The 22,290-nt window shown below is 43.0% G+C and overlaps 1 protein-coding gene across 2 annotated transcripts in view; it reads left to right on the top strand.

Annotated features, from left to right (window-relative positions):
- The first annotated feature begins 673 nt into the window (after positions 1 to 673).
- Positions 674 to 22,290, top strand: part of PLOD2 (procollagen-lysine,2-oxoglutarate 5-dioxygenase 2) — a 59,324-nt gene continuing 37,707 nt past the window's right edge. For both annotated transcript variants that reach the window (XM_053390196.1, XM_053390195.1), the window contains exons 1-2: positions 674 to 867; positions 19,501 to 19,592. In XM_053390196.1, the coding sequence (XP_053246171.1) occupies positions 747 to 867; positions 19,501 to 19,592 (213 nt within the window). In that variant the 5' untranslated portion in view covers positions 674 to 746. The remainder of the gene's footprint in view (positions 868 to 19,500; positions 19,593 to 22,290) is intronic.

Raw genomic sequence — 22,290 nt, 5'->3', positions numbered from 1 at the left:
AAAGCTGCAGAGCCCGAGAGGAGCACCTCTTAGGATGCGGAAAGCAGCCCGGCGCCAGAGGACAGGGTCTGGGCAAGGGCTTCACGTCTCTACCGAGCATGTGCGGAGGCTTCCCATTTGCTCCTGCGAGGGCGCCAGAGGATATCCTCGCACCGGCAGGGTCCAGGCGCGCCTGGGGGACGCGCAAGGCGGGAGACACCCCTTTCCCCACCCCACCCACCCCTCGGGCTTGCTCCCCCTCCCCTGCCAGCCCCCCGGCCAATAGCTGGGAGGACCCGGCAGCACTTTGGGTAGAAGCTCTCCTCTGGCCGCGCCCGGGGCTCCCCGACGGCCACCCCTCCCGCCCGCCTTATAAAGGCTCCAGCGCGCACCGACGGCTCCCTTTGCCTGGTGCCCTTAAGCGAGGGCCAGACGGCGGCGGGATCCGCGGCGCTGCCTCCACCTGATCGCATCTTCCGGAACGCTTCCCCGCTGCTCCTTCGGCGAGTGGATCGAGCGGATCTTTTTCTTTATTTCCCCTCCCGGCCCTTTTTCATTACGACCCTTCTTCTGGAGGATCTCCACCCCCGCGAAGCAATTCCCTTCTGGAGTTCACGGCGGCCCCACGCGCTTCGAACAAGGGAACGGAGAAGCCGGCCGGCCGAGCGCCTCGCAGGACTCTTGTCGCGGGTAGGAGAAGGGAAAGAGCCACTCCGGGTCTTCTGCTTGGCTCTGCTTCGTTTCCCGGCTTGGCTGGAGCGCCGAAGATGGCCAGCAGCGGCAGCAGCAGCGCTGGACCCCTCGCCCTCCTCTTGGCTTTCGCTATCCATCTCCTGCAGCCGACCCACCCCGCCGAGCCCGAGGCCGAGAGATCGCCCATTCCCACCGGTAACTTGACGCACCCGCTCCTGCTTCCCCGACGCCCCCACGTTTTCATTTGAGCCGGGCCTCCTCCATTTTTTTTTGCGAAGCTTAACCTTAGCGCGCGTGCGGTGAGCAGGGCAGAAGGCGAGAGGGTTCCTTGCCATGTGCAGAGTTGTTGCATAGACCAAGCTGATTTCACTTCTAGAAGAGAGGGGCTGGGGTATGGATTTGCGCCCTGGTACTTTTATATGAAATCCACCCTTCCCCCCCCCCAAAACCCCCCCACACTTTAACATTTGATTAGGTCCACGTTATGACCGAGTAAATGAATGGATTGCTGGTGAAAATCCTTATTTTCTTACATTAAAATTAAAAGGTGACGCTACCCCCACCCCTTTAATCTGAAAGTGGATTCTCTTCAGCTTGGGTTCGTGAAGAAGAGGGGAAATAAGTTTCTTTTGCTGCAAGGCGGGTTTTGCCAGTCCGTTACTTTCTGAGAGACGGGGAGTGAGACCCTGTCCCCCCCCCCCCCGAAAAAAATACCTTCTCATTCAGACCCCGCTTCGGGATCTTCAGACAAAAGCCCCGTTGTTCAAACTGCAGCTGATTTCTCCAGCTCTCAGGCGGGTCTGGCTTGCCTCTTGAGTGCTGAATTTGTTGCACATGCTTTGTGTGTGTTTCTTTCTTTCCCTTCTCCCTGTCACTTTCCTTGTAACATTCATGTGGAACATAAACGTCTGGCGAAGGTTTTCTTGGCCGCCCACCCAGACACAAGCTACAGGCAGCAAGCAGCGTTCCACGTTGGGAAGCTGAGTCTTTTAAAAGGAGTCAGTTTGAGATACAGTAACGTCAAAAACAAAGTTTCCAAGTTTCAAGAGGAAAACAGTTTCTCCGAGATGCTTAGGTCCATTTTCACTAGGTGTGCATTCTCATGTAGGTTGGCAATTTCCTTAACATGGAAAATGCAGAGAGAGTTAGCAAAGGGAGATGGGTGAGGTTTGCGCTCCTCATTTCTTTCTTTGCAGCATTCACACACAATGCTGTTGCCATCAGAATTCCAGCTTGTACCCCCTTAATTTAATCCGAATTTACTGGAGGTGGGCGGGCGATAAGCTTGAAAAACCTGTTCCCAACAATCCTTGTGATATCTCAACAATCCTTTAAAAGAGTCCTTACTTCTAAGCACCTTGTAACCTTATGAGCCGTCTTTTCCTGGCTGTGGTGAAGAGTTGAATCATGACTTTCATACTGGCGATGATCAATATTTAGGATGCATTTGAGAAGGCAAGCGATATAGAAATGCAAATTCTGAGCTGGGCATCGCGGGGAAACGTCTATTTCCCCGCTAAGCCTTAAATACAATCATGATTGTTTGCCCTACAAGAAACTTCTCTCATTTCCAGTACAGTGGTACCTCAGGTTACATACGCTTCAGGTTACATACTCCGCTTACCCAGAAATATTACCTCGGGTTAAGAACTTTGCTTCAGGAAGAGAACAGAAATTGTGCGGCGATATCGCGGTGGCAGTGGGGGGCCCCATTAGCTAAAGTGGTGCTTCAGGTTAAGAACAGTTTCAGGTTAAGAACGGACCTCCGGAACAAATTTAAGTACTTAACCTGAGGTACCACTGTATTTTACTGTGCAATCTTGTGCATGTTTCCCCGAAGTAAATCCCACTGTGTGTAATGGAGTTTACACCATAGGGACACCATTGCCTATTTGCCCCATCGAACATAGCAAGGTTTTACTCCTGAGTAGACAATATACAGCTGCACTGTTAGTCATGATGCTTGGCGGAAGAGACCTGGCACCTGGAAGACATGATTATTCCATTTGATAGTCTCTCAAACATGAAAGGTGTTACTTTGTGTCCCTGCCCCCTCCCCCCCTTTTTTTCTGGCCAGATTTTCAACCAGTTTCCTTCCCAGCCTTGTTCACATTCTGCTCCTTGGGTCGTGTAAAGTGCTTGTTCCAGGGAGCTGGAAGGCAGAAAGAAATTCAATCCTCAATGTGCAAAACAGAAGAGGAAGACATGCATAAAATCTGTTTAAAGAAAAGGGCCCGTAATGTGTTCTAGTGCTTCCAGTCAAAAGAGACAATTGGTTTTAAATACACATCATGTTGCTTGCCATACACTGCTTCTTGCTTGGATCCTGAGCAGGCCTTTGATTGCGTTCCCAGCTCTCGCTCGCATCAGTCCTGGGAAATCAACCATAATCTGTGATTTATAATTTTCACATGGTAATAAAAAGAGCTCAGAGTTTTGATTCACACCTTTGAGGTAGTAAATGGCTCGCTTCAAAACTCTGCCGTGATTGTTTTGCCACACAGAAGGAACATAGTTGCTTCTTTCAGTTTTTCATTTTTTCCCAATCTTAACTTTACATTTCCACATCAGTTTGTGGGTTGTTTTTTTTTTAAGTCTTCATGAAAATTCATCAGTATTTTTGTGCACATTATCTCCTATTCTACTCATGTTGATATGCAGTTTTGCCTAATATACCCATTTTTTGCAAAACAATTTCTCCTAATATGATGCATTTTCAAAATTTTATTTTCACCAGTATATGACTTTTTTGGCACACTTTACTTCAGCATATGCATTTTTTGTACCCATTGCTTGGTTGAAGAAGCTCTTCCCAATGCAACATTTGCACTCAAGGCTGTGCTGCTCTGCATGGCGCCTCCCAATGCTGTGTTGCCTGGGGTGATTTTCACCAGGCTGTGCTGCACCTCCTGATGATATACGGCATGGGACGACTTCCCACCAGGTCTCCTCTGTGCCCCCAAGATTGGGACTGAGCCCCATCCCTGTGGAATTGGGGGGTGGGGGCTGTAGAGGCCCCATCCCCATAGAATTGGTGTGCCTGATTGCATGTAATGTAGTTTGTCTGATTCCTCACTTATTGGTTAGTGTCTTATAAGGAATAATAGCACTTGTAAGCTTTATTTCTTCTTCTTTAAAATACTTTTAGGGCAATCACTTCTCTGCTCAACTACATAACTTGTATAAGGGCTTATATAAGTACAGTGGTACCCTGGTTCTCAAACGCCTTGGTACTCAAACAACTTGGAACCCAAACACTGCATACCTGGAGGTAAATGTTCTGGTTTGTGAACTTTTTTTGGAAGCTGAACGTGCTCTGTTTTGTGTGTTATGCTTCCGATTTGAGTGCCACACTTCCGTTTTGAGTGCTACACTGAGGTCTGTCTGTTTTTGCTATTTATTTAGCGGTTTTTGTTTTTGCGGCTTTTTTGTTTTGTTTTTTGCAGCTTTTTTGTGTGAGACTGTGTGGAACCCAGTTCAACTACTGATTGATTGATTGATTGATTGTGTGACTGCAGTACATTATTGCTTTCATTTTATGGATCAATGGTCTTGTTAGATAGTAAAATTCATGTTAAATTGCTGTTTTAGGGGTTGTTTTTAAAAGTCTGGAACAGATTAATCCATTTTGCATTACTTTCTATGGGAAAGCGCACCTTGGTTTTGGAACGCTTTGGTTTTGGAACGGACTTCTGGAACGGATTAAATTTGAGAACCAAGGTACCCGCATATCATAAAAGCCACATCACATCACTTCCTCAACTTGAAATGTGACCCTTAGTGAAAACTTATTGGTTCACACAGTCCCCTTTGTGGAAGACAATACAGAACAGTGACTCTTGTGCGCAGCTTCTATCTCCTTATCTCTGCAGGCACAGATGTGCAACATGGCTTGCAATCTGCCTTCTATGTGCAGATATCCAGATGTCTCATGGATGCATCATTTGCCCATTCCCTTTACTGAAGTTTACAGATTTTAGGGCTGTACACATATACAGGCAGATTCTGTATGTGGGGGGAGTTGTGCATGAGATTTGTTAATACCCCCCCCCCCGCAAACACATGTCCCCCCCATGGCAGAAGGAACTGTTGTGTGAACAGGACATTGTTTTGTAACTCCCTGGAGTCCATCCCAGGCTAATAAACAGAACAGGAGTAAAAAACTTAATCCCAAATAAGTTTATTATTTGTAAATTATTATGGAATAGCACTGTTCAAGCCAACTTAATGAAGAGACAATGGTCTAGAATGCTGAAGCAGTGCTAATAAAATGCATGTTACAGAGTAAAAATAATAATAGTGGATTCTGGTTAACATAAACAGTAAGAAAATCTTCACTGATGTATAGCAGACTCTCCTGATGTGCAAACTCCACTTCTGCCAGGACCCCAGACATTGCAGGGATTGTTAACAACAGACTCCAGTTTTAATCCTTGTTTAATTTTCTGAGTTGTTTTACATACACTTCTTTGCCATTGATCAGACGTTTCAAAATCTAATGAGACTGACATTGATGTAGGTTCTGTTTTATTCTGCATAATTTATATCCTATTCATACTTAATAAAATGCCTCTAAGTCTGATTTGAGCAGCGTTTAAGCTACAAAGAACTTTCCTTATACACCCCCCCTAATTGTATGGTTGAGGAGAAACGCATTGTGAGGTGAATCCCAAATTGACAAGGTCCTTCAATGTTGATAACCATAATAATAAAGGTTTCTGTCCAAGCCATCTTATAGCAATTAAAACAATTGAGCATGTTTGATTGATGTGAAAACCTACAGGAAGTGTGTTATTCATTAAAAAGAGATACGTAACATTCAGGGATTACTGTGTAACTTTTGATTTATGTGACAAATGTTCTATTGAGTCTATGAAAGCTAGAGTTTGTTAGAAGAGACCTTATTGGTCCTGAAAAGCTACTCAGAAACAGAGCAAAAACTGAGTTACAAAGTCTCCTTTGTAAACTTCACATCTATTTCTGACATGGAATAATTTGTGGTTATTGATAAAACCGCACTTATATGCATAGCTACACCTCCTTCTCTCTTGCTGTCTCTTATACCTGTCTCTCGACATGATCAAAATTGAGTGGAACTTGAAAGCTGGTGTGTCTTCAGTAGATTTGCATTCTGCCTCTTTGAAATGGCAAAATTCAGTCATCTATTCTAGTTGCTTGCACAAGTGCCAATCTGACCCACAAAAAGTTTTGCTGAAGCATGTGAACCTAAACTAACAGTCCTATTATATTCCAGAGACTTAGATTCTTGACTGGATGCACACCAGGCTCTTAGTTTTCCTTCTTCTTCCAGAAAACTATAATTGCCACTTCTATAAAATACCTACATTGGTTTTTTGTGTTCATTGCATTTTAAATGGATTTGAATATTCATAATAGAGTTGGAACAAGTATAGAATATGTGTGCAGCTCTCTCTTTTTTAAAAAAGTAGAATTTGTTAGGTAAATGTTTAATACTGGACACTTTAAAAGTCAGCAGAACATGAGCCAATTTAATATGACTAAGAATGTCTTATTTTGTTTTGCAACTGTGGGTAATGTGGCAGTTTGTAACTGAAAACAGCCCATTTTCATTTAGATAACTATTAATTAAAGTATTTTGTAGCTTACTTTGTTAGGATATTTCCGTTCCACCTTAAAAGGGAGCAGGATGTTTGTGTCACAGTCTGCGTATTTCCTGTTCACAGGATGTTTATGTTTTCTATTGCTTTCATTTTCTCTAAACCTGTACTCAAGGTGGCTAACAACAACAGTGAGACAATATACCAAAATATAAGCAAAGAGCACAGCATACAATTAAACCATGTAGATTCACCAGAACTTTGACAATATGAGTGGCATGAATAAGTCATAGGAAGGGCCTATTGCCCTACAAATGGCAGTAGTTGGCAGACAGATTGGTTAGTGTGATTTTATTATTTTACATCTATACCTTAACTTTCCTCCAAGTAGCTGTCTCTCTCCCTTTTATATTTACAACAACTCTGTGAGGTAGGTTTGGCTGATAGACAGTGATTGGTCCAAGCTTCATAGATGAGTGGGGTTTTGAACTCTGGTCCAAAAGCATGTACAAAGAGCATGGATGGCATGGATTGGGCCATAACACATTGCCAATCCCACTTACGTAGGTGTTTTATTAATGCACATTTGTGAATGTTATACCACAGTATTTTAATTGTTAGATGCAGATTTTGCGGAGTGACTTTATCGTACTGAACCTTTTGGAATTTTGTCTATATGCCAATAAAGGTTTGAAATTGAGATTGAATTAATATATAACACTCCTGGAGCTCAGAAGTGGTTTCCAAGCTGCAGGGAGCATGCAAGAAGAGACCCCTTTTATGTCATCTACTATAGGAAGAAAAAACCTTTGCACTTCTAATACACCACCGACACACTGTAGTGCTTTTGTATTCTTCAAAAGTTACTGCTTCCATAGATCTGCATCTATAATAACTCAGTGGTAGGTCCCGGGTTCTCCAGGGGAAAGACTCCTGAAACTGTGAAGGGGTGCTGCCAGTCTGTGTAGACAATACTGGGCTCAATGGATCAATGTTCTGACTAAGGTCTGAGGTGGCTTCTTATGCATCTGGTTGCTGCATGATTCTGTGAGTGCTCCATTCATATCTTAACTATGATTTAGCCAATATGTGTGACATTAGAGTGAAGTGAGAGCGACGAGGAAGAGAGTGAAAAGGAAAAAGTCTGGCTGGGTGAGTGATCAAGTATCAATGTGAAAGCAGACAAAAATACTCCCGGTCAAAAGTCAATAAACTGGATGCTAAAAGAGTAATTTGAAGTGTTCTGGGGATCTTGCTTCACAGCTGCTGTTTAAACAGCTGGCCCTGTAAAAAGGAGAAGAAAATACCTTGAGGGCACGAAGCTTTCTGTGCCAGTAAACTCTTCTCACTTTGTAAAAGTGATGCCAGTTGCTGAAACTGTAGTCATATTGATTGTTTAAAAAACAAACACAGAACAATATGTTAAACTAAGAATGCAGCAGCGATGTTAGTCTTGTTCTGTTGGCTTCTGAGCAGAGGCGGCAAAGTTGAAGTCAAGGTCTTTGTACCTCACTAGGCCAAACAAACCATGTGTTGGTACTGGAACCAGTTGTCTGACAGTTTCAGTCTTATCCACCCCCTCCAGACCCGAACAGACACTTGGGCCAAACCAGTAATTTCCTGGTGGTTCATTTTTCTGTGCTTGGAAATGTTACTGAAATATCTGGCTTCGGATTTAGTTATGGGAGCTCACAAGGTAAAATATAAGGCTTGCATGTAGAAGGTCACAGGTCCAGTCCTGGCATCTTCAGTTAAAAGGAGCACTTATTCACAGAGCTTAGTCCTTGGAAACCCACTGCCAGTCAGGGCACCCAACACTGGCTAGATGGGTCAGTAGTCTGACTCCATATAACAGCCTTACATTCGTATGGTATTTTTGCGACTTTACGGATGTAGCTTTCGAAAGCACAAAAGGTTATGAAAACACGCATTTGGCTATTGCATACATGGATTTATTCAATTTCCTGTCGGGGTAGTATGTACCCGGCTTATGATGCAATATATGTGGGCTCTAAATTGCCAGTGTGTAATTGCAGTGTTCACCAGAGAACTGTAGCTTATTTACTTTAACTCAGCACCATGACTTCAGCATGCCTAAGCGGGGAAAGGGAAGGCAAGACGTGGTTTGGCAAGGCCTCTCGCTCCTTTTGGAGCTATTTGTCTCCAATTCTAGCTGCAGAATATAATTGATGCTAAGTGCCTGACACTGATAATTTTGGGTGTTTCCGGTCATGCTTCTGATCAATGCAGAGCCAATACAAAGAACTGTTGTGCCAATGCTGGCATGTGCGTGGTATTTGAGCTAGCTTTGGAAGCTATATCAGGGATAACCATTAATCATATCAACCCACATTTCAAGGATGTTCACCACTTACACTGTAACTAAAAGGTGGGAAACCTTTTTCAGCCGGAGGTCTCCATTTCCTCGTGGCAAACTTTGCGGTCGTGGCAGTGGTAGCAGGACAGTGGTCAGCAAACCCAGAGGCAGAAGTGGGTGGCACAACAGATGTGCCTCATTACCTCTTTTCTTTTTCTAGTAGGCTACATTACAGCCACACAAAAGTCAAACTGAATTTTCAGGCATCCAGGAAAATAAGAGGCATGATCTCAGTTCAAAGACTTATTCCAGCTAGGGAAAAGCATTCAAAAAGAGCGCAGAGCAAGGCTGGAAAAGGATGTGACATGGGGAGAGTTCCAAGGGCCAGATAATGATTTTTGGAGGGCCACTTTCAGCACCCGGGATTGAACTTTCTCAGCCGTACAGTAGATGTTTCATTGATACAATGTGGAGCTGCAACTGCATAAGCAGTAGCAGCAAATGACGTACTTACCTAAAATTATCTGTCGCCTCAGACATTGCACCCTAGAAGAATTAAGATTAGTGCTTGAGCATATGTGTAATTGAGGGTTATTCCAGGCATAGCTTGTAATGCTGGTGCTGCCTTGGCCCTGAGTAGAGCAGAAGCTGTTTGATTGGTTTCTTGAAATGTTCATTGTGTGTGAAGACCCCCCAAGACCTCCCAAAGAAAGACACAGTTGTCACCAATATTAGTTTAAGGTTATTGGCATAATTTTGGCCACAACTTTATTGATTACAGAATGTGAGTGGTTTGCTGAGGCATTGGTTCGACTAGCTGCACCTACACCTTCAGCAGAGCAGCACTGACAACTGGACACTGGCAGAAGTCAGTAAGGGTAAACATACTGGGGGAGCATTGGTCCTACCACAGACACAACCTCACCCCAAAATGCTCCCAGGTGCTCTGGCGTGGCCCTAACCCCTGGAAGGGGATCGGACAAAAGCATGGTGAGCACCTGGATTCCTTTAACGGAATACCCTATCACACATTGGGAGTGGCAGGTGTGACAACCTCCCCTCCACCACACCTTGAACCAATGTCTAACCACCAAACCTTACAAAGTTGTGACAGTTTGCTCCACAGCAGGAGAAACCCAAGTGGCACCAGCCAATCAACCAAATGGGAAAATTTCTACCGGGCCGCTGCCCCAAAATCAGATGACCCACAACGGCATAGCAAGATCATAGCAAGACCCTAAATATAGGGAGGGTGGGCAGGTGATCCGATGCACGAGGCGCTAAGAGGCAACATGCAGCGGTATAAGTAGATCCCCCAGCTGCAAATTCTCTCAACCCCATTGGCCAGAATTACCTCAGCAACCGAGGGACCCAATTGGGTTGTTGTGGCTATCCAAACGATCCCACCCACACAAACGGTGAGGTCAGTCTTGGTGATCTCACTGCAACACGTGCCCTCCATGATGAGGACATGATTTGTCCTCTAGGTATGCAAATGGAATGAGTTCTTAGCATTGCTTTACAGATGTAAACGCATGCCCCACAGACGTTTCTCTTTTGGATGGCAGTTCACATGCACAATACTATGGCCTTTTAAATGTGTCTGTGCAGTGTATTGGCTTGTATTTTTTGTTTTGTTGTTATGTAGTTTGTGTTTGTGATCTTTGGATGCAGGCCGATCTATAAATGTGATAAATAAATAAACAATTTCTGGCAGAGGATCTGCATTGCATGGAAATGGTATGGGTGTGCATGTGCCTTGACTATTATATTTGCTTAGGTCTAATTCATAAAATCCCCGCTTTTCCCCAAATAGGCTTTAGTGTCTATGATTGTGGTCCCTGCATCACATCTTGCTTGCTTTGAAAAGGGCGAAGGAACTGTTCCTTCAATTCTTATCCTAGATCTGGGCCCCAGCAAAATACACGAACTGGGTAGGAGTGTGTTTATTCTGTATGTTACTTATTATTAATGATCAAAGGTTGTATCCATTGGTTGTACAATTGGAAGCCAACTCATTCAATCCATCTTTTTCTTCCTCCTGTACCCCTTCCCAAAAGAAAACCTGTCTGAGGTGGGAGAGAGGAATCACCTGAATATGGTTGAAAGGATTTTGCTGCAAACCTCTCCAGTCAATTGTCCCCTTCCATTGACACAACCCATTATTCTCAGGGGGAACCGCTCATCAACCCTCTGAAGATCTTGGGATAGTGCCATGGTGATAGGGAGAGACGGGGAAAAGAGAAATCAGTTGTGTGAGCTGTATCCCATGCACACAACCCATTGGGTACAAACCCAAATGAATTTCTTGCCCACCTTTTTGGACTCACTCTTCACAAGGCAGTTCTGTAAACATGGGAGTGGGTAGGAAACTGAAGGTCATATTTTAATATTTGGAATGCAGCTGTATGCCAGCAATTTATTTCCAACCCAGTAAGCTGCTAAAATGTACATTTTTCAGATAATATGCTCCTTGTTAAGCTGGCTTGATTTAAAATCCTGAAAGATTTAAAGCTTGTCTAACGTCAGTGATCCACATGTTTAACACGAAACAAAATAGTTAAATCATTGTACTGCAGAGACGTGGCCTTCCTTGTGTAAATCTAAGAAAGACTAACTTAGAGGTCTCCCACAACTGAGGCCATCTGTGCACCATAAGTTTAAAGCACTGTGGCACCAGTCATGGCTCCCCACAAAAAATTAAAAGGAACTGCAGTTTGTTAAGAATGCTGGGAGTTTTTAGGAGACCCCTACTTTCCTCACGGAGCTACTGTTTCCACAGTTTCCTGGGAAGAGGAATTGATTGTTAAACCAGGAACTGTAGCTCTGTGAATGGGATAGGGGTCGCCAAACAACTCCCAGCACTCTGAACATCCCAGGATTATTTTGTGGCAAGCTCTGTTTGTTCAAAGTGGTATAATGGTGCTTTAAATGCAAGATAGACCTAGTGGTCACTATAATTCTGTCCTAAAATAAAACACAGCCACATTTTATGTTATGTTATAACAAATTTGAATTGTAATGTAATATTCATTCATTTTTACAATACAGTGGTACCTCGGGTTACATACGCTTCAGGTTACAGACTCCACTAACCCAGAAATAGTGCTTCAGGTTAAGAACTTTGCTTCAGGATAAGAACAGAAATTGTGCTCTGGCGGTACGGCAGCAGCAGGAGGCCCCATTAGCTAAAGTGGTGCTTCAGGTTATGAACAGACCTCTGGAACGAATTAAATACTTAACCCGAGGTACCACTGTATATCCCACTTTTCCTCAAAGAAGCTCAAGGTAATGAACCTGATTTCCCCTTTCCATTTTATCTATATGTTGGATTCCAAGGCATTATAAACAGCCTTGTCTCTTTTCTAATGTATTCATATCCAAAGGTATAGTCCTGAATAAGCTATCACCACTCCATACTAGATATGTGGGATGAGTTATAGGATTCTAGGCAGGTTTCAGGACAGAGAAGGAAGAAGGCACCATATTTGGCCGTTGATAACTTAGGAGCATAAATATATACACCGTTGGCTTCAGATTCCTGCCAGGGAAAGAATATGTTCTGGTAGAGTGTTTTTCGATGCTCAGCCTTATGAGCCCTGCATTTGATTTGAACATTTTCTGTTTCATTTGTTAGTCAGTGCAGAAGTAGCTCACATTCATCAGTCTTGCTATATACGCGTAGACAGATCTGAGTAAACAACTTGCATGTTTATGAACACATAAACCCATGATAGTACTGACTGCAGAATGACCATGTAAGGTCTGTTTTGCATTCCTTCCCATTTTCTCCAGTAAAAGACATGGCGTGTCTGTTGGTTCTTAATAGGTGTGTGCACTTTTGGGCAAATCCGTAAGCACCTTGCTCAGTATGTGATTTGCAAAAATTACCCAAATTTAGGCTTGCTCTGCATTGGTGGCTGGAACCCCTTTTCAACGGGAGCCTCATTATCTTCCAGTGTGGCCTCATGCCAGAGGTGCATAGTGGGTTACTTTGCATCCATACAAATGCCTGGTGTTTCCACACACACACACCTGCATACACAAAACTCTCACTCTGAGCAGCTTCCAACAAAATATTAAAAACAGAATAAAACATCAAACATTAAAAGCTTCCCTAAACAGGGCTGCCTTCAGATGTCTTCTAAAAGTCAGATAGTTGTTTATTTCTTTGACATCTGATGGGAGGGCGTTCCACAGGGCGGGCGCCACTACCTAGATGGCCCTCTGCCTGGTTCCCTGTAACTTTGCTTCTTGCAGTGAGGGAACCACCAGAAGGCCCTCAGTGCTGGACCTCAGTGTCCGGGCAGAACGATGGGGGTGGAGACACTTCTTCATGTATACTGGGCCAAGGCCATTTAGGGCTTTAAAGGTCAGCACCAACACTTTGAATTGTGCTCAGAAACATACTGGGAGCCAATGTAGGCACTCAAGGAGGGCACAGAGCTGGCCATTGAGGACTGTGGCCTGGAGAGTGGCATGGCAGAAGTGCCAAATCGTGTCACGCAGACGCAGTGCTGCAGGTTACGAACGCTGCGGGTTGTGGACGTGCTTCCGTCACAAATTATATCCGCAACCTAAGGTTCCACTGTACAAATATGTAACAGATATTCCATGAAATGCACAGGCAAAGGTGAACCTAGATGGGATTCATGTTAAAGAAAAAGCAAATCTTCACTCCCCACCCCCTTTAAATAGTAAGAAAAGCAATACCCAGGATATATTAAATCTGTCCTTTATTAAAATCCTGATTATTTAGCTTGATATATATGAAATACCATGAGGCATATTGGCTTTCCTGGTTGCGTTCCAAAAAGTGACCTCACATTGCATGCAGATATGGAGTGTGATCCTAACTTATGAACTTTAAATTCAGTTTAGCCGCTGCACCATTCAAGAATCAGTACTTGGTTGCCTGCCAGAATTGCTCTGGATTTAACGGCACATAAAATTAAAATCCTGAGCCAGACTTGAAGCGGAATCCTCTCTTTGCATCCACAGAGGAATGTAGAAAGATATATTTCACAGCTCTGCTACCAGAGGGCCTTTTAACTGGAAATGGCAGGGAATGAAACAAAGACTTTATGCAAGCCAGACCATGCAGTGTATGCATTGCTGTTAAACCATTAGCCTTCCCCTGCTACAGATGAATTTATGGCCATCTTTTAGGCCTGGTTAAGCCTTTAGGAGCAGCATCTGGGCAGAAATTGCTTAAATGTCCAGGAAAATCCAGACCTATGGCAACCCATAGCTCAGCAACTTTTGTGTCTGGATTTTCACTTTCTGAAATATGGCAACTTTCCTCCTCTTCTGGTCATTCTGCTGTTACACTGTCCTGCACTAAACCATAGCTTGACTTAGCACGCTGCCTGAACCTATGGTTTGCAGTTCATGGTTTGTCTGGGAGAGCTGCATTCTGAAGACTTGCTAAATCAAACCATGGTTTAGCACCTCACAGCAGCAGAATGGCCTGAGAATAATAATAATAATAATAATAATAATAATAATAATAATAATAATAAAAATAATAATAATTTATACCCTGCCCATCTGGCTGGGCTTCCTCAGCCATTCTGGGCGGCTTCCAAAAAAATATTAAAATACCATAATACATCAATCATTAAACGCTTCCCTAAACAGGGCTGCCTTCAGATGCCTTCTAAAAGTCTGGTTGTTGTTGTTCTCTTTGACGTTTGGTGGGAGGGCATTCCACAGGGAGGGCGCCACTACTGAGAAGGCCCTCTGCCTGGTTCCCTGTAACTTGGCTTCTCGCAGTGAGGGAACCGCCAGAAGGCCCTCGGTGCTGGACCTCAGTGTCTGGGTAGAATGATGGAGGTGGAGACGCTCCTTCAGGTATACTGGACCGAGGCAAAGCAGCAACGATTTCTTCTTCCAGAGCTTGTGAGGGCATGTTAAGCCATAGTTTGATTTAGTGTGATGTGTCAACCAGGCTTAATCTGTATGAACCAAATTTTAATGATAGGGTGCACCCAAGTTTCAAGCTAAGTACAATTGAACCTTCAGAGCTGAGAAAGATGTCGTGTAATTTGTGATCATACTGCTTTGTGGATGGGGTAAAGCTAAAAGACCCCTGGATGGTTAAGTCCAGTCAAAGACAACTATGGGGTGTGGCGCTCATCTCACTTTCAGGCTGAAGGAGCCAGCGTTTGTCCGCAGACAGCTTTCCGGGGCATGTGGCCAGCATGACTAAACTGCTTCTGGCACATGGAACACCATGACTGAAGCCAGAGCACACAGAAATGCCATTTATCTTCCTGCCGCAAGGGTACCTATTTATTTACTTGCACTGGTATACTTTTGAACTGCTAGGTTGGCAGAAGCTGGGACAGAGCAATGGGAACTCACCCGGATTCGAACTGCCGACCTTCTGATCAGCAAGCCCAAGAGGCTCGGTGGTTTAGACCACAGTGCTACCTGCGTCCCTTTTGTGGGTGGGACTGAAATACAAACAGCATACCAGGCTCAAAGGATCTTTTAGGCAGAAATGAATGCAACAGACCAGAACAATCTGCAAATTCAAGCAGCACCTCAGTGAAATAAATCAAGCAAATAAGGCATAGTACAAAGGAAAATTAAATCAATAGTACAATGAACATGAATCCTTGGGGTTGTCAGTTCCTTCCTACCTCAAGCATTTAAATCCGCAGCAGTGAATTCAAATGAGCAGTAAATACATATGGATATAGTACAACCATTACAGACATGTGTCATCTCAGAGTGCAAGTGTGTTTCCCTGGGAGAGATGCTTTTCCATGACAATATCAGTCTTCCTGTTTCTAGAAAGTGAATATGTTGGGGGGTAGGGAATGCAAAAGCAAAGCCTCTGGCTAATCTTCTCTCATCCCTAAATCTGCAGTAGGGAGAGCTTTGTAATTCGAAGTTCTGTGGGCACACAAATTGCCGGTTCTAAACAGAATAAATGAGTCACATCTTGTATTTATTTCAGGGGCATGCTTCTGCTTTCAGCTTCCATGTCAGTGGAAATGTCATCAAAGGGACGGATAAAGGTCTTCCTTTGAACAAGCCATAATTAAGGAAAATGTTGCCAGTTGTCTGTCTGTCTTAAATAAAATGAAAATTAGATTGGAATAAATCAGTCAGATTTTATCATTGTTTTTTCCATTTAGATTATCATTTTTTAAAAAAATGGATTTGGGATGCCAATGTACAGAACCACATAAAACTTCTTTAAACATTTTGAGAAATGGACTATTAGGGAAGAATCTGTTTTCTTTAGAATTTGGCTGTGTCTGGGGGAAGCCCTTACAGGGGTCACCAATGTGGTGCCCACCAGTACCAGTCTACAGCACCTGTGAAAGGCCTAAGTACCGTATTTTTCGCTCTATAAGACGCACCAGACCACAAGACGCATCTAGTTTTTGGAGGAGGAAAACAAGAAAAAAAATATTCTGAATCTCAGAAGCCAGAACAGCAAGAGGGGTCGCTGTGCAGTGAAAGCAGCAATCCCTCTTGCTGTTCTGGCTTCTGGGATAGCTGCGCAGCCTGCATTCGCTCCATAAGACACACAGACATTTCCCCTTACTTTTTAGGAGGGAAAAAGTGAGTCTTATAGAGCAAAAAATACGGTAAATATGCCTTAAAAATGCACAATATGTGAGAGATTGCTTGATAATCCTCTCATCTTCTCTCCTTTTTCTCTGGATTCTCAGCACCTGCATGAAATTAGGCCAATGGTCTCATGCAACCTTCACCCATAGGCTCCCCATCTCTCCCTTATGTGATGGAAGAGTGTTGCATATGGAACAATGCTTTGTTAGCCCCAAGGACCGTGTGGTGGTACATTAGAATCAAATGTTGGAAGAGCCTTGTTTTCGTTAGGCACAGAAGCAGGAGTTTTTTCAGTAAAGGTATAGAGTTTTGCTGTGCCCAAATCAGGCAAAATGGTTGATTATTTGTTAAATTATGGCTCTTCTGCTTGGTATAGTTCCTGTCTACACACACATGGTAAATATTTGGAAAAAGCTACAGGGATGCCATTGTGATTTATCAAATTCCAGGCTGGGAGAAAACTGTAAATATCAGCTTGCTTCCATATTTGTAAAGAAAAGCACACTCTATATTTTGCTCTGCCTTTAATGGTATTAGTTGCAGTTAGAATTGTGTGCTGGAAAATCAGTATGAAAGTAAAGGAAGTCCATGGATGAGGAACATGAAATTTGCAAAGTGTTTTTTCTACAGCTTATTTGGAGAACCAGTTCCCTGTTTCAGAGAGTCAGTAATGCACTCTGGGGGAGAGAATGTAACTGCAACTTAATTCTTTATTACAGTGTTATTCCAGACACATAATAGACGGGATGACGGCATTTTCTGTCTGCTCTGTATCTGTCTAAGGAGAGAGTTCCTGTAAACTCATTCAGTTTTTAAGCACCCTCAGAATAATTTCTTCCAAAGTTTAGAACTGTGTATTCATGAACATTCTCTGCTACTTAATAGAGCTGATCGATGACAGCTGAAGTACTGTAACACAAACATTTTATTAGTTTTAAAGCTGAAATGAACCTACTGAGAGGTAATAACCTTCACACAAATATGAAATTGTACAAAATGCCTTCCTTCTGATGCGAGATTCCTTGGGTTTTGTGAGCTTTCCATAACCATGAAGAGATGAATTCTATCACTAAGCACCAGTGATCTCTCAGAAAGATTTGTTAAAATGTTATATTTTAAAATTGTCTGGTTTCACAACGTGCCTTCAAAATGCAGATTGTATATACAGCAGGTCATGGGAGTGACCCTTGAACTTGTAAATAATCCCTCACTGCACGGTTTCTGGGATGAACTAGGTCTCATGTGAGGGTGTGTCTGATTCTGTCCATCTAGCAATACAGTGGTACCTCGGGTTACATACGCTGCAGGTTACATACGCTTCAGGTTACACACTCCGCTAACCCAGAAATAGTGCTTCAGGTTAAGAACTTTGCTTCAGGATAAGAACAGAAATCGGGGTCTGGCGGCGCTGTGGCAGCAGGAGGCTCCATTAGCTAAAGTGGTGCTTCAGGTTAAGAACAGTTTCAGGTTAAGAACGAACCTCCAGAACGAATTAAGTACTTAACCCAAGGTACCACTGTATCTGGAAGGCCACAGTTTCCCCATCTCTGTCACAAGAGGTGCCTACTGAGTGTTTATGTGTTGGCTGCTATGCCTCTGATCGTTTCCTTTGGAGTGATTATAAAGTGTCTTGACATTTGTTCCAACTTGCTGGCAAGTGTAGCTGTAAAATACGGTATAGCTTCCCAAATCCAAACCTGAAATTGCTCTCAAATCAAAATAGTTCACACAGGGAAATGTAATAAGGAATTCATTTGGCTCACTTAGTCTTCTATGATCACATTTTCCAGTATACTCTATGGCTGGTGCTTTCTTTCCAAAAGCTCCATAAATCAAAGTAGGGTGGTGGTCTGGTTGCAAGTTTGTTTCTCATAGTTGCTACTTTTTTTTTGCTCAGCCTTCTCAGAGCCAAGAGGACAAGGGAAAGATAGGGGGAAACTGCCAATATCTGCTTTGTAACTTCCAGCCATACCTGTTAGACAGAATACCGATTTTTCTTATCATGTTTATAGGATGCTGTTGTGAACCTAATTTGTTCCTGCTGCTGAAATATACCCACTATTAGTAGCAATCCTATTTTAAAATACTGCTTGAAAACAGAGATGCATTTTTAACCAACTAATCCCCAATAATGTTCAAGCTGGTGACATAAGAGCTTGAAACAACAGACTTTTATTGCACAAACTGGATTTTCTTTTTTGCACTATAAAATCTAGCTTATTGAAAATGTATAATATTCTATGAGTTTGAAGGGTTTCCAAATGGCTTCATTTCCAAGTCTTTATGTCAGTAGTGGCACATTAGGGATAGCAAATTAATGATTTTGGCCTGGGGTTGTGACTCCTTGCATCCTGAATAATAGGACACAGACATTCATTTAGGCAACTTTATTTCCAAAACCATCATTCAGGGGCCTCAGGGCCTCTTCTTGCCATGTGATTTTGACAACTTGCTTTTCAGTACAGTATTTAAAGGGAAAGTTGTTCATGAGCTTGAATGGTTGCACTTTCTCTTGTGAGCTGTTGAAATGCTTAGTTCTATTGTATCCAGTTTGAATCAAAGAGAAAGTACGGTAAATGGTGTAACACAGAGCCAATGTGGTGCAGTGGTTAGTAGGCAATTCAATTTCAAACTCCTGTTCAGCTGAGCTTCCTGAGTGGCCAAGGGTTTATCTGTCAGCCTAACCTACCACACAAGGTGGTAGTGATTAGGTTTCTGCACTGCTCTGAGCTCCCCAGTGAATTTCCCTCTATAATTCCTAGTGTTTATATGCCACTTTACAGGGCAAAAGAAAGACACAAGCTTGGCTTCCTCGACTGCTTTGAATAGGTTTAATTTGGAACACAGAAAGCTACCTTATCCCAAATCAGATTGTTGCCCCAAGTAGCTCAGTGCTGCCTACACTGACTGGCAGCAGCTGTCCGGAGTTTCAGGCAGGGAACTCTCAGCGCCACCTGCGGATGCCAGGGATTGAACATGGTACTTTCTGCAAAGCCAGATAGTGTACCACAGGGTTGCGGCCGTTCTCACAAAATGGAAATATGGTAGTCACTGGTAAATAGCTACCTTGCTCATTGCCTATGGCAATAACTGCCTCCAGGTGAGAAGGGAAGATTTATTTATTTATTTATTTGTAAATCAGAAGAAAATTAGCTCTACTTTTTATGCATGCCATATGCATGCCATGTATGAAGCTGCCGTATATTGAATTGGGCAGTCCAATGTTTCCAATATGTCATATCCTAATAAGGCAGGCTAGAAATCCATTAATTGTTGTTGTTGTTATTTCATCTGTGAAGAACTCACACCTCTCTCTCTCTCTCTTTCCCCCTTTTTTTCTAGATAAGCTACTAATTCTAACTGTTGCAACAAAGGAAACGGATGGCTTTCACAGATTCATGCAATCAGCAAAGCATTTCAACTACACTGTAAAGGTATTGTGTACCCTCCTCCTCTTTCAAAATATGGAAAATAGTTTCTCTCTGTGTGTGAATTCACACACACACACACACACACACACACTCATAAAATAAACCACTGTAGAATGAAGTCATGGAAAATACCACTTCGGTCATTTGCTGCATACCTTTGCCAATTCAGAATTATTCCCTACTGTAGGCTTAGTAATCTTTCACCTAGTCTAGCTCTTAATATTCCAGATGGTGGAGTTTTCTACTTAGCTCAGGAGGCTATTCCACAGGCATATAGATTTAAGGGCTGGCAAGGTTTTATCCACAGTCTGTGTAAATATTATCTCTTTTCCTTTCCAGTTAACTTATGCTTATGCTTGGTAACTATTTTCATCCGAAAGCATCTCCCTAATATTCTGCATCTTCAGAATAAAATGCATCCATTTCTTGGAATTTATATCTCCTCCTTATTTTTGGCCTTATCCCAACTGCTGCTTTAAAAAAGTTACTTCTGCGAGGAATGTGTGCTCCTCCACTTGGTTCTGTAGGAAAACACTGATAACTGAAATAGGCTGTAAAGGACTTAGCACTTCAACTTTAAAGGGAATTTCCTATCAGAGAGGTACAGAGCAATGGAGGTCAATAAAAAATATTTTGCTTCGCGGATTCCCACAGGCCTGACTGCAAGGCATAGAGATATGACATGTACTGAGTCAGATTACTGGCTAATCTAAGTTTAGTTTTGCTACACTGACCAGTAGCAGCTCTCAGGGGTTTTGGACAGGAGATTTTCTCACTCCTACTTGGAGACATTAGTGACTGAACTTTGAACTTTCTGCATGCAATGCCTGTACTCTGCCAGTGAATGTAGGAAATTTAGGAAACTGCATTTCACCGTGTCAGTCCTATGGTCCATCTAATTCAATGCAGTCTACACTGACTGGCAACAGCTATAGGATTTTAATCCCAGCCCAACCAGAGATTTAACCTGGGACTTATTGTACCACTGAGCTATGGCCCTGCCTCCTTTTAAAAGCCCTTTTTAAAACCATCAGTATTTGCTTGCTACTTAATATGTGACAAAGAAGCTGGGTCATGCCTGCCATCACAATCAGGCTCCGCATGCTGTTTTGTGAGCAGGGCTAAGAACTTTTGTGTATGTAAGGTCTTTCCACATAATCAGGATTCAGCAACCCCCAAAAAGGTAATTTCCAGTTGTGTGGACATTTCCTATACATGCACAATTTATTTTGTGCTTGGAAGGAAGAGGCTGGTGTAGGCAACACGCAGTTCTCTTAATTCAGTTCTCAGAGCCTTTATCCCTTTTCTTCAGCTAAAATAGATTAAAAAGAAATCCCGGCCAACCAACTAAACAAATACTATTCCATCCTGAATGCACCATCTGTTCTGGCACCTCAACACTATGAAGGTGCTTTAGCTGTGATAGCATGAATGTTTATCCCACTGTGATGGCCAGGAATGAAACACAAGCAGTGCAGGATTCCTTTTTGCAAATGAGGCAAAACTTTACAATTACCACTGCCTAATGAAACTCCTCCAACATGTGGATTAGTGGTGTTTGTCTCCATTGTCCACAGTGTCCTAGTCCAGTTGTGCTTTATCCTTGGAAATACTCTACTTACCTAGTTTAAGAATCAAAAGCTTTCCCCTCTCTTTCTCAGCAAGTTGGTGCTTTGAGCGACTTATGTGGTGGAAAGTAATTGCTGGGTTACTGTTTGGTTAGGAATCGCCTCTCATATTTCTAGAGTGATGTCATAGTGCTCAGGACTGCTTGGGACATGGAAAATTTATGGGCAGTGAAATGCTGTCTTTAATATGCCTAAACTGTTGGAAGGCATGGGAGGTGTGCGTTGAGCTTTGTTGTAACTTGTTTTCAGTCTAAACATTTTCACTTCAAAATAAGTTTCTTTTCTACTCACTGATGTACAGAAAATGCACTGGAAATTAAAATGTGATAGGGAAACAGTGTTTATGCTTTGGAAGTGGATTGAGGATTCCCCACCCCCCCTAATCCACTAGATAGGACAACAGTAATCATATTTAAGAAAAAGTCTGATTCAGAAAGGGTTGAGCATTTGACAGGCCCCATAAGACCTGAGAAACTGGCTGATAAAATGATAGCTGTCTTTTTACTAACCCTCCATAATCCACTTGCAGCTCTGTCTTGTGCAGTTTATTGATTGATTGTGTTTGTACCTCACTCTTTTTCCCAAAGGAGGCCAGGGTGGCAAACAATTCAATTTAAAATAAAAACCCCTATTTAAATCCAATTAAATACCACCTTAAAACATCTAAGGGGGACGCGGGTGGTGCTGTGGTCTAAACCACTGGGCCTCTTGGGCTTGCCCATCGGAAAGTCGGCGGTTCGAATCCCCACGACGGGGTGAGCTCCCATTGCTCAGTCCCAGCTCCTGCCAACCTAGCAGTTAAAAATCACATCAAAGTGCAAGCAGATAAATAGGTACCACTCTGGCGGAAAGGTAAACGGTATTTCCGTGTGCTGCTCTAGTTTCACCAGAAGTGGCTTAGTCATGCTGGCCACATGACCTGGAAAAACTGTCTGCGGACAAATGCCGGCTCCCTCGGCCTGTAAAGCGAGATGAGCACCTCAACCCCAGAGTCGTTCGCGACTGGACTTAACTGTCAGGGGTCCTTTACCTTTAAAAACATCTAAAACACCTAAAAACACTAAAAAGCTACC

The sequence above is a fragment of the Podarcis raffonei genome, chromosome 5 (genome assembly GCF_027172205.1).
Source record: "Podarcis raffonei isolate rPodRaf1 chromosome 5, rPodRaf1.pri, whole genome shotgun sequence".
In the NCBI taxonomy this organism is placed as follows: Eukaryota; Metazoa; Chordata; class Lepidosauria; order Squamata; family Lacertidae; genus Podarcis; species Podarcis raffonei.
Note: the sequence above shows the minus strand (reverse complement) of the source record. Positions and strands in the feature narration are given on the sequence as shown.